Source organism: Microtus pennsylvanicus, chromosome 16 (assembly GCF_037038515.1).
Source record: "Microtus pennsylvanicus isolate mMicPen1 chromosome 16, mMicPen1.hap1, whole genome shotgun sequence".
Classification (NCBI taxonomy): Eukaryota; Metazoa; Chordata; class Mammalia; order Rodentia; family Cricetidae; genus Microtus; species Microtus pennsylvanicus.
Genome location: NC_134594.1, coordinates 7,343,296 through 7,354,987, shown reverse-complemented (window position 1 = coordinate 7,354,987; position 11,692 = coordinate 7,343,296). Strand labels below are relative to the sequence as shown.

Below are 11,692 nucleotides of genomic sequence, written 5' to 3'. Positions count from 1 at the left end.
TCCCAGCCCAGAGGACCAGCTGGACCAGCAAGACTGCGTCCCCGGGGACCCGACTAATTCGGTCCTTGGAGACCCAAAGGGTCCCAGCCCAGCGGACCATCTGGACCAGCAAGACTGCGTCCCCAGGGACCCGACTAATTCGGTCCTGGGAGACCCAAAGGGTCCCACCCCAGAGGACCAGCTGGACCAGCAAGACTGCGTCCCCAGGAACCCGACTAATTCGTTCCTGGGAGACCCAAAGGGTCCCACCCCAGAGGACCAGCTGGACCAGCAAGACTGCGTCCCCGGGGACCCGACTAATTCGGTCCTTGGAGACCAGATGGGTCCCAGCCCAGACGACCAGCTGGACCAGCAAGACTGCGTCCCTGGGGACCCGACCGAGTCTGTCCTTGGAGACCTGATGCACTCCACCCCTGAGGACCAGGAGGACCTGACGGAATCCATATGCAGGGACCCAGTGGACTCCACTCCGGAGGACCAGCCTGAGGCCGCTCCTGGCGAACCGATGGGCTCTGACACTGGGGATACGATGCGTTCGGCCCCACAAGACCAAGACCAGCCGGAGTCCATACCCGGGGACCCGGTGGACCCTGCCCCCGGGGACCTCACTGAGTCCTTCCCTGGGGACCCAGTAGACTCCGCCCCGCAGGACCAGCTGGAGGACCAGAAGGACTCAGTCCCAGGGGACCCTAAGATCTTAGACTTCGGGGATCTGGAGGAAGTGGTGGAAGACCTGATCACTTCCCTTCAGAACGGGGACCGCGAGCATCTCATCGCTTTCCTGAGCACCTACCCTGCTCATACCACCATCGAGCAGGTGCTGGATGTCATCTTCAGGCGGTGAGTGCCCACTTCCGAGCTCAGAGGCCTCACATCCTCTTGTCGTTTATGGGAAGCCTCTGCTTTTCTCTGAGCCTACCTAGTTGCTAGAGTCTTGTCAGAAGCCAGCACCATGTAGTCAGACATTACTACCTCCAGGTTGGGCCCTAGGGACTGCTGTGACCCTAATGAGTGTGGGTGTCCTCTGCACCTTCAGGAAGCTCTCTATCCTTGGCCAGTTTTCCTGAAGCATTGGTCAAAGCGCTTCTCCCATTGTAAAGGAGGTTCTAGAATTCATATTGGAGCACCCGATAGAGATGGGTCTTGAGTGGAGACCCCAGGAGGATAATCCGAGGGAACCTGTGTCCACTGAGCTGTCCGGGTAGACATACTGCACAAACATATTTGAAGCACCTACAGAATGCAGGTGAACTAATAACCTGAGACTTTGATTCTGCTCCAGGAGTCAGCAGGCTCCCCAGATGTCTTTTAGGTAGGGAACTGGGACCCCACGGGTAACATCCTTCCTGATCTCCTCCAGGTATGCATGCTTCCGCCCCGGCTGCCAGGAGGATGAGCAGCTCAAGAAGTAAGTGAGCTTTACAACATGAGAAAGAAAGGCCTTGGCTCTGCAGGGTGGGCTCCCTTGGGTACCAAGGGTGAGGGATGGCCGATGCTTGGGGCTCACGCTCCACGTTTCTACCACCATACACCATACTGAGGTCTAAGCATTGACTGGAGGGTGAAAAGAACTGCATGGGCACGGTCCTTGCCAAGTGGGGATATGGGGAAAGCCTGTGACCTCCGGTGGCCCTCTGAGACTCTACTACCCTCATCTCAGTCCATGGCGTGAAGGCTCGCTCAGCTGTGCTCCATTAGAGCCTGATCATGGGGCATATGGAGTTCCCTGCTCCCATGGACCTCTCAGCCCTGCTCATTGTATGGCTAAGGGCTGGATAGCCTCTCCTTTGCAGTCTCACATGCACGGAGTCTTGGGCAGGGTGGCAAAGGAAAGTCCAGGCCACTGGGTGCCCTGTCTGTCCCTTTCCACCAGCACCATTTGCACCCTCCTGGACACGTGGACGAGCGTCTTCCCCGGGGACTTTGCCACGACACCCGGCATGTCTGCGCTGAAGAAGGTAAAGACCTACCTGATAATCCATCTGCCGTACTCGGACGTCCTCATACGGGTGCACGAGCTCCTTATGAGACTGCTCTCAGAAACTTCAGAGGAGAGCGATTAACAACAAGCCAGGTAGGTGCTTGACACTGGGAGGAGGTCTCAGGACCTGGTCTCAGGTCTCAGGAATGATTGGGGGATTGCCACACCGACTCCAGTGTCGTCTGTGTGACATGACATACGCCATTATGCTGGATGGGAGCTGCGTGTCCTATGGGACCAGGCTTCCTGGAGGTCCATGGCAGACGGCCCGGTATAGGCCGCCTTTGAGGCATAGATGGGTTTCTCGATTAGCTGGCTATGCAGGATATGGGCTTTGCACGATCTCTTTTATGATAATGATATTCTTTATATCTACAAGACAAGGATTATCTCTTCAGGAACAGCTCTGGGATAGGGAAGCACAGTATGGGAATGTATAAGACTACAGCAAAAGAATCCTTGCCATACACGGGGGTGTATGATGAGCAAGGGAACAGAAGGGTTAATGTTGATGGACAAAGAGCGGTATAATATACTATGAATTTTATGGATAGGCTTGCTAGATCCCAACCCCCATGGTGTCTGTTGCATGTGAAGGTACAAAAAAGTATATTTCGGCAGGTGCAGAGAGCTGTCAGGCACATTTGGTCACTAGATGAGATAAAGAAAGGGTTAGAAAGAGGAGCTTGGGGGGAGGCCCAGATAGCTCCTGATCTCTTATTTCCTGTGGTGTTTGTGAGTCATCGAACTAACTGTGTCTGGTTCCAGGGTGACACATCTGGAGACCTCGAAAACTCTGCTGCTGCTCTGTGGAGAAGAGGACGACTGGGGGAGCCAGGAGCGCATGGTGCCGCCGCCTCCATCAGCTGCCCTCAGCGACCTCAGCCATGCCCTCCTTCTTGTTCCTCACAAGCTGCCTTACTCACGAGAACATGCTAATCATCAGATGTGTCACAGATGACAATAGTGCACCCTCCTGATCTCCCTGTTGACTTAGTGCTGGCCTTAACCCCTGTGTGTGTCTTATTGTTATTGTCTGTAGCGGGGTCAGATTGCTTTTTATAATCTTTTTAAAGCGTCTTTTATATTAAGTTAATAAATAACTCTGTGACCTTGACCAGAACCTTAGCTGTGAAATTGTGAACTCCTGGAAATGCTGCCAATCAGGCTCAGTGCAACATTATGAAGGTCATATCAGGAAGTTTAATGACAAATAAACAAACATTCCCTTCCCTCGGAATCCTGTGTGCATCGACAAAGCTTATCTAACATTGATGCTCTTTTGAAACCTGGCATTTGACAGTGGCATTGGTAAAAGCTAAAATTATAGTACATCTTGGAGTACTGAAAATGCAGCCCTACCAGCAAACCAAATTTCCTAATGGAGCAAGATGAAGGATGGTGAAGGCATGGCGGGGGGGGGGGGGTTGGGGAGGTGTCTGGGCTGGGCATGGGGTGGAGTGGGACTCAGGTGCAAATTTGTGCGCACGTGTGTGGAAGGGTGTGCGTGCGTGCATATGTGCATGTGCCTGTGTGCGGGTGGGTGTGTATGTGTGTGTGTGTGCATGCATATGCGTTTGGGTTGTGGGTGTATGTGAATGCGTATATGCCTGAGTGTGTGTGCGTGTGTTTGTGCGTGTGTTTGTGTGTGCATGCATATATGCCTGAGTGTGTGTGGGTGTGGGTGTGTATGTGTGTACGTGTGTGTGTGCATGCATACGCGTGTGGGGTGTGGGTGTGTGTGCATGCGTATATGCCTGAGTGTGTGTGTGTTTGGGTGGGTGTGTATGTGTGTATGTGTGTGCGTGTGTGTGTGTGCATGCATATATGCCTGAGTGTGTGTGCGTGTGTGTGTGTGAGTTTCCAGTGATGAAGAGGAAAGGGGTTTATTTCTTCATCAGCTCACAATCCTGTGTGCTTCTTACTAGCAGAAAAAGTACTTTTTGCTCAATCTAAAATTTCAGAGTGCTAGCTTTGACTTTTGCTCTTTGCCCTCTCTCCTGTGAAGTAATAGCACAGACAGTATTTTTAGAAACATTTCTTCAGCTTTCCTAATACTTGCCTTTCAGTTTCCTGCATCCAGGTGCTTTTCCGTGGAGTTATTTGCTATTTGTACTTACGCTACGTATTCAGGGTTACCTTTCTTCTAAGTAAAATATTAACCTTCAAAAAATTTAAATAACAGCAATCTTTTTATAGTCCTCAGTGCTCTACAAAATCACTAAGGAAACTGTAAAAATTGTGTGTGAGATCACGGAAAGTTGGGTTTCCCCTCCCAAGCTCCACAGGCGCAGATCCATGTTCCACATTACATGCATAAGCTGGGCAACAAAGGCTGACGTACTCAAGAGCCCCGAGCCGAGTGTGGTGGCTCAACACCTGTAAACACAGAAAGTTGAGATAAAAGGGACAGCTTAAATGCTCAAGCGGGACTGGCACAGCGCAATATAACATGCTAACTGGAGCAGGAGCTTATGCTGACTTGGCCGATCAAATTGTGCTCGATCCTGTCATATATCTCCAAATGGCCGCTGCGGCTACCAAAGCTTGGAAAGCCCTGCCAAACAGGGCTGTGGGGGATCAGCTGTCCAAAGTTTGACAAGGGCCTTCAGCACCATTTCAGGACTATGTGGATAGGCTATTGCAGTTGGCCGGGAAATGGTTTGGCGATGTGTCCACAACTATGCCCAATAGTTAAGCAACTGGCATTTGAGAATGCAAATAAATACTGTAAGGAAGCCTTGAGGACACAAAAGGTAAAAAACTTAAATGAATACATTCAGATCTTCTGGGATATTGATGGGCACTTAATTCAGGACCAGGTGATTGCCGCTGCCAGGGCGAGGACCACGGACAACTGGGGATAAAACCTACTTTAACTGTGGTGCCCTAAACATAAAATGTCCACAGCTCCCTCAGGGAGCTACCGCAAGACCAGGAAAGTGCCCACAGTGTAAAGGGGGGGCCCATTGGACAGATGGATGTTACATACCTGCCCGCCGCAGGGAAACTTAAGTTTGTCCGTGTATCAGTAGACACCTTCTCAGGAGTAACATCCTAGCATTCGGGAGAACGAGCAAAAGATGCCATTGCACACTGCCTATCGGCTTTTGCCTATATGGGCAAACCTGAGGTTATTAAGACAGATAATGGGTGTGGTGTGTACTGGTTAGTTTTTTTGTCAACTTGATACAAGCTAGGGTCATTTGGGAAGAGCTATCTTCAAATGAGAAAATGCCTCTATCAGATTAGCCCGCAGGCAAGTCTTATAGGGGTATTTTCTTGGTTAATGATTGATAGAGAGGACTCAGCTACCTGTGGGCAGGGAGGACTTTTAACAAGGTTTTCAAAAGCTGCTGAGGTCAGGCAATGGGTGGCAGAGTCAGATCCTCTTCAGGAAGGCCCCATGAGCCCCGACATAGGGCTGTGAAAGGAAGCCTCACTCAGGATGTCAGAGAGCCAGGACTGTGGGGTGTTCACTGAAGAAAGCTGTTCCAGAGAAAATGGAGAAAGTCAACATGCACGCACCAGGTGTACATATAAAGTGGGAATAAATGACTACAGAAAATTAAAATGGTCAACAGACCTGAGTGGTAGAATTCAACTTTGTCTTTTGCTTGTCTGTAGTCCCCAACTTTCTACAGCTACAACGGTCTGAAATTCCCCAGTGTCACGGGAATTTGTATCTAAGCGCTTATCAATTTGAGCACTTCTCTCTGGTCTAGAAGGCTCTAAAATAACAAGTCACGTAGTAAACAAACGCCAGAATGAAGTGGCCTGCAGTCTCCTGCATCCCAACGCTGCCTTGCTCTTTCCATCTTAACTGCCCTGGGCTCTTCCTGCCTTCTGGATTCTGAAGATGACTTCTGAGCAGGGACCTGGGGGAGTGGAACACATCCCAAGCTTTGGGAAGGCAGCGGTGTAACCAACCCCTCCCACTGAGAAAGCGCTGGTGACTGAGGTCCCCAACCACGCATCGCTAAATGCGCTTCTAGCTGACTCTGCGGTTGTCTTTCATCTTCTACGTGGAACTGAGAAAGGCTCGACGGGGCTCGCTGGGGCAGGAAGCGCCACAGGGGACGCCGTGCGACCCCGCGGTCCAGTGTCCTCCCCGGAACGGCCTCCGAGGGCTGGGGTCCGGGAACCTGCCGGGTGACTCGGACGCCCCGTCAGGGCTGAGAGCCGGAGCTCGTCGCAGCCTGCCGTCCCCGGACCCAGTCCGCGACCGCCTCCGCCGTCCCGGGCGAGCACGGAGCCCGCAGCCATCAGAGAGCCTCCCGCAGCCCGGAGCCCGCGGCGGGTTACGTAACGGGCCGCGAGCCGCCGCGCTCTCGCGAGATTTACGCCGCCTCCTCCCCGTCCAGGCTCCACGTCAGAAGGAACCGGGCGGAGCGGCCAACATGGCGGAACGCAGGCGACACAAGAAGCGGATCCAGGTAGCTTGGCAGAGCCGTGGGTCGGGGGCCTGGGCGCGGCGGAAGGCAGAGGGAGCGGGGAAGACGTCCGAGTGGGCGGGCAGCGGCAGGATGTCTCCGCGGGGTCGCGGCGCCGTGACGGGCTTGCGACGGGGCCCTGCTGCCGGCCGCTCGTCCGCAGGGTCTGCGGGGCGGCGGGGAAGGAAGGGAGGGAGGAGGAGCGGCGCTCGGAACCCCGCGGCCGCCCCCGCGTTCCTGCGGCGGCGGGCCTGGGACTGCGCGGCGAGGCCGGCCTCCTCTGGAGCGCGGACGCGGGGCTCCGGGCCTCCTGTCCCTTCCCCGTTCTTCCTGGCACTGTCGAAATTAAGGCCACGGTGGCTGGGGTGGGAGGCGGCGGAGGGCGGACCCTTGGACCGAGCCGCTGCTTTGTGCTCCGGGTCACCTGCCCCCGGCCCGGCCTGCGGGCTCCCCGTGCAGATGTTAGGTGGCGTCGGCCCTCCCCTCCCTCTCTGGAGTTCTTTTAACCGCACAGCCTACTGGACGCTCGCCGGCTTTCTTCCAGGCGACGCGATGTAAACAAACCCAGCCAGGTCGGTGCTGCGATGAGCTGGTGGCACCTTTCCTATGCCAGCTCGTCAGCCTCCTCCCTGCATACCATCCCCCTCACCCGCACGGATGGATGTCATCTGTGCATCTCTTCCCGCAGTGCTCTCCCAGTTGTTCGTTCTTTGTTGAACATCCATAAGGGTTAAATATCGATGTGACGAGTGCTCACGATCTCACCCAGAAACCCAAAGGCGTAATAAGTTGGTGGCGTGTGCTACATTGTTAATAACCCAGTCACAAGTTGTCTCATCTTGTCTTTCTGCTCCTCGCTCAAGATGGCTTTTTCTTTTTTCATTTTATGTCTCCTTGTAAAGTTTTCTTGATTAATTGGCCTTCAGGTTTTTTGAACTATGTAAGTTAAAGTTGAAACCTTTTTAAATACTGTGGCAAAGATACTAACACTCAGTAAGTTTGGAATTTGGCTGCCGTAACAGTAATTTTGAACAGGGTACAGAAGGGAATTAGAGACATATTCCAACTTCACGTAGGTCTTTACACCAAAGTGTCAAGACAACAGCAGTTTCTGATGATGCTATCCCTAGGCTTTTGAAATTTAGTATTATGGTCTAACATGGATAGTTATTGTATTACTTTTTTTTTTTTTTTTTTTTGGTTTTTTGAGACAGGGTTTCTCTGTGGCTTTGGAGCCTGTCCTGGAGCTAGCTCGGTAGACCAGGCTGGTCTCGAACTCACAGAGATCTGCCTGCCTTTGCCTCCCGAGTGCTGGGATTAAAGGCGTGCGCCACCATCGCCCGGCTCTGTATTACAATTTGTATTGAAGTTGTTGAAGTTGTACCTCCTGTACTGCCTATATTTACCTCTGGCAGTACAAATTTGTACTTTTTTGCTCCTTAATACACATTATTTTACAGTTTCATCTGCTCTTCAATGTTGTCATAAAGGTAATAATGTGCTTTTTTAAATAGCTGCTCATATTTCAGTTATGAACAGGAATGTTAAGCAGGAAAGTAGGTGAAGAGTCTTTATAGCCCTCTAAGGTGGGGGCCACTCAGACATCATGGACTTGTTTGTACTCCAGCTCCACTAGTTAGCAAGGGCTTGGAAGTTTTGTTTTTTTAACTTCAACTTCTGCTTTTGCAGGGATTGTTTATCTTAAGAAAACTCTTTCATTAAGTAAATGAATGACTTATTAAAAGTTTTTAAAACTGCTTGGTACATAACCTCTTTCTTGCCCTCCTTCACCAGAATAAAGAAATTGGGTTAGGTTATATTGATTTTTGTTAAGCACTCCTTAATAAACTTAAAAAAATAATTAACAGCCACCTATTTGGTAAATTAACCATTAGGCTGTAAATTATATGAAATATGGCTATTTAGTTTGTTTGAGACTCTATTAAAAGTCAGCTTGGTATTATGAAATTAAAATTTTTTCTTATTCTCTACATTAATTTCTGTATGGCAGTATAGAATGTTTGTGGGAGATCTGACAGTACCATTGTTAACAGCCCAATAATTTTTAATGCTTATCTTTTGCTTATGTGTGGTTATGTGCACTAGAGTCCAGGTGCCTGTGGAGGCCAGAAAGGGGTGTCAGCTCCTGTGGAGCTAGAGTTACAGGCCTCCTGACAGTGGGTGCTAGCATCCAAGCTGACGTCTTCTGGAAAAGCAGTATGTGCCTAACCACTGAGACATTGCTTCAGCCTCTTCCAGCTGTCCAAGGAGGGCATTCCTCAGTTCTTTTATTCTCGTCAAGAATCAAAAGCTCTCATATTGACATTACTTGAGATTAAAAGATCGAGTGTAATGACTAAATTCAGAGTTTGTTACAGGAAAAAGCATTTGTACACTAACTGTAGAGTTTCCTGTTGTTACTTGATGGTTTTGTTTAGAAATGATTTTTAAATAGATTCTATTGATTTTGAATTACAGCGACTTTGTTGGGAGGGGAAGGATGTTTGATACAAACACTTAGGTTGAGAGTTTTGTTTTGTTTATATTTGTAGCCAATTCATTCCTTTTTCAAGACAGAACAACTTTGGAATCTGGTTCCCCAGCAGAGTTGGAAGCACGGGAACTGTATTCACATTTCTTTCTCGGACTCACATCAGGTCACTTAAACTGTGAAGTGAGCTTATGTGTTAATTGACATTGTGTTGCAGAATTTGAACAACTAAGATTCTCTAATGAAAGTGATGTCAAGCCAAACTAATGAAATATTTAAAACACAACAAAAAATAATTATTTTTAGGAAATACAGTGACTTTATAGATAAACAAGGCACTAGAAGCATTGATTTAGAATTCGAGTATCATGAGGTTTAAAAATGGAAAAGGATCTGATAGAACTTATTCGGAATTCTCTGTCTTCAATTTAGTCTCAGGAGATGAGATGGCTCGGGGCAGAGGCATGTGCCTGATGGCTTGAGTTTGATCCCACAAGGTGGCAAGAGAAAACTGATCTCTAGAACTGTCCTGACTTCTACTTGCACATGCGCTCTCTCTCTCTCTCTCACACACACACACACACAGAGACAGAGAGAGAGAGAGAGAGAGAGAGAGAGAGAGAGAGAGAGAGAATGAATACATTCAGTCCGTAGTAGGCTTGGAGCTTACTGATCTCACCCTCATTTTTCTGACGAACTGATGTCCAGTGAGGTTGTTTGACTTGGACTAGGATTGCCTTTTAAGTTAGTAAAATTAGATTTAGAGTAATCATCTAATTCACATCTTATCAGTGATTAAAAAATAAGTTTTGAAATACTTTAATCCCAAACTATTTTACATATATATGCTTAATTTTGTATATGCCTGTGTATCTTTGTGGATATCTGTGCACCTTTGTGCACCTGAGGACAGAAAAGGGCATCAGATCTGGAACTGGAGTTACAGGCAGAGGTGGCCACCCAGGACAGGTGCTGGGAAGAATGCTAGTGTGTGTCTTAACCACGGGGCTCTCTCTCCAGTCCCCCCAATTCTAAATATAAAATACTTTAGCAAAGATTTAGTGTCACTTATTCCTGCTCAGAGAATCATTCCATCTAGTATTCCGCTTGTCTATAGAAACTAGCTCAACTCTGAAATCTTCAGATGACTTTTGTGTCTTAGAACTTGTACAACCTCCGTAAATCATTTTTGTTCTGCCCATCTGTTTCCCTGGCAGTAAAATCCTGACTTACCATGGGTTTATACGCCTCATTTCAGGAAAGAGAAGAAAAATGTTTGGAACTGTTCAGCCAGACTCCAGGTCTGACTTCTTAGGACCTTCTGAAGGAAAGGAAAGAACCTCTAAATCCAGTCCTCAGTCTGAAACTTCATCCTCTCCCCACTACAACATACAGGGTTAATAAAGAATTTTGCAGTATATAGCAAACCTGTTGCCACAGGAACTATAAAAGAAGCAAATTGGAGAGGGTACTACTCTTGTTAGCTTACAGAGCTCTATGACTTTAAGCAAATAATTTAAGATCCCCTTTAGTTTTCAGAATATCTTCTATTAACCTGTTTGCATTTTCTATAATGCAAATTGCTGATACTACTGTCTTAAGGCAGTCTTTCTGATACTGAAACCCCAGCAGGTGCTCCAAATGATACATTTTCATGAAGAGCTGTCTGCAGTAGCTATTATGAGTTACTGATAGTTGAGGAGAGTGCTAGTAGACAATTGAATTCTGTTTCCACTTGAAAAAGTTCTTCAGTTGTTACTTTTTCTGATTCTTTCTGTCCATTGTTGTTTAGTAGTGACTTTACCAAGGAAAATACAGAGTTGGGGGGAAGTCGATTAACTTCATTGTTAAAGTGAAATTTAAAGAATTTTTGCAGATACTTAACAGTGTCTGACTTGCTATTACATAATCAACTTTCCTGGGTTTTTATGTCTTGATATTTAACCAGTCAGGAAAATAACACAAATTATCTGTGCTAATTAAAGGTTCGTATACAATGCCCAAAGTCTTGATTGTTCTCTAGAATCACCTTTTTTTTACGCATTTTCTGTTTTTGAAAACTTAAAAAATACTTTGAGCATATTTACCCCAGTCCTCCCAGATCCCTTTCTACCGCCCTACCCACCCAACTTTGTGTTTCTGTTTTACTGATTAACATAGAAATCTGATATTTAGTATCTACTCATTTCATTTACCCTTTACCATTAATCCTGTGTACTCTACATTTGAAATATTTCAAATAGGTATATCTCCTTCTGATTCTTAGACTAGTATCACGTCACATTTATTTGACTGTTACCACAGTGTCCTAACTACTTTTCATTTTTTCCCCTATTCCTTTTGCCTGCAATCATAAAAAATCATATTTGTTACTTTCCTATTTGTGTTCTGTTGAAAAACATTGTGACCTTCTGCTCCATATGGTATAAAGGTAAAATTTCTCAGCTTGCCTTAAGGACTCTCTATTCTCTCTGTACAAATTTAGCTTCCTGGTACATTTATAACTGGTCTCATTAAAGTCAAGTCTTTGCTCATTTTCAGCTTCATTGTTTATGCTGTTCATTCAGTGTGCTCAGGGCTTGTCTTTCAAAATCAAGTTCTCTGTAAGACCCTGTGCACTGATGATTTCATTTCTACTTTGTATATCCAAAACATTTTTATTATCATTCCTTTGCGAAAACAGCAAGTGCTGTTCGGGGCATTTATGTAACAAAGCACAGATATCCTGCTGTCCTAATATATAGTGTAGCATCCCAAGATTATAGGATAAACACTCAGGAAGTGTGT

General features: G+C 47.5%; 2 protein-coding genes across 2 annotated transcripts in view; both read left to right on the top strand.

Annotated features, from left to right (window-relative positions):
- Positions 1-497: 497 nt before the first annotated feature.
- Positions 498-2,894, top strand: LOC142836604 (ral guanine nucleotide dissociation stimulator-like). Its single transcript, XM_075951003.1, has 4 exons — positions 498-840; positions 1,361-1,408; positions 1,874-2,074; positions 2,750-2,894. The coding sequence occupies exons 1-3, from the start codon at positions 506-508 to the stop codon at positions 2,061-2,063; spliced, it is 573 nt and encodes a 190-aa protein (XP_075807118.1). The 5' UTR covers positions 498-505; the 3' UTR covers positions 2,064-2,074; positions 2,750-2,894.
- Positions 2,895-6,306: 3,412 nt separating this feature from the next.
- The window catches only part of Sec62 (SEC62 preprotein translocation factor), a 28,621-nt gene continuing 23,235 nt past the window's right edge, over positions 6,307-11,692 (top strand). The window contains exon 1 of the mRNA XM_075951002.1: positions 6,307-6,417. Coding sequence (XP_075807117.1) covers positions 6,382-6,417 — 36 coding nt within the window. The 5' untranslated portion in view covers positions 6,307-6,381. The remainder of the gene's footprint in view (positions 6,418-11,692) is intronic.

Bases quoted from the DNA above. Each gene is read 5' to 3' on its own strand.
- LOC142836604 (XM_075951003.1), top strand. From the start codon at position 506: ATGGGCTCTGACACTGGGGATACGATGCGTTCGGCCCCACAAGACCAA. The intron at 841-1,360 runs GTGAGTGCCCAC...GATCTCCTCCAG, and splicing joins CTGGATGTCATCTTCAGGCG to GTATGCATGCTTCCGCCCCG. The intron at 1,409-1,873 runs GTAAGTGAGCTT...CCTTTCCACCAG, and splicing joins GAGGATGAGCAGCTCAAGAA to CACCATTTGCACCCTCCTGG.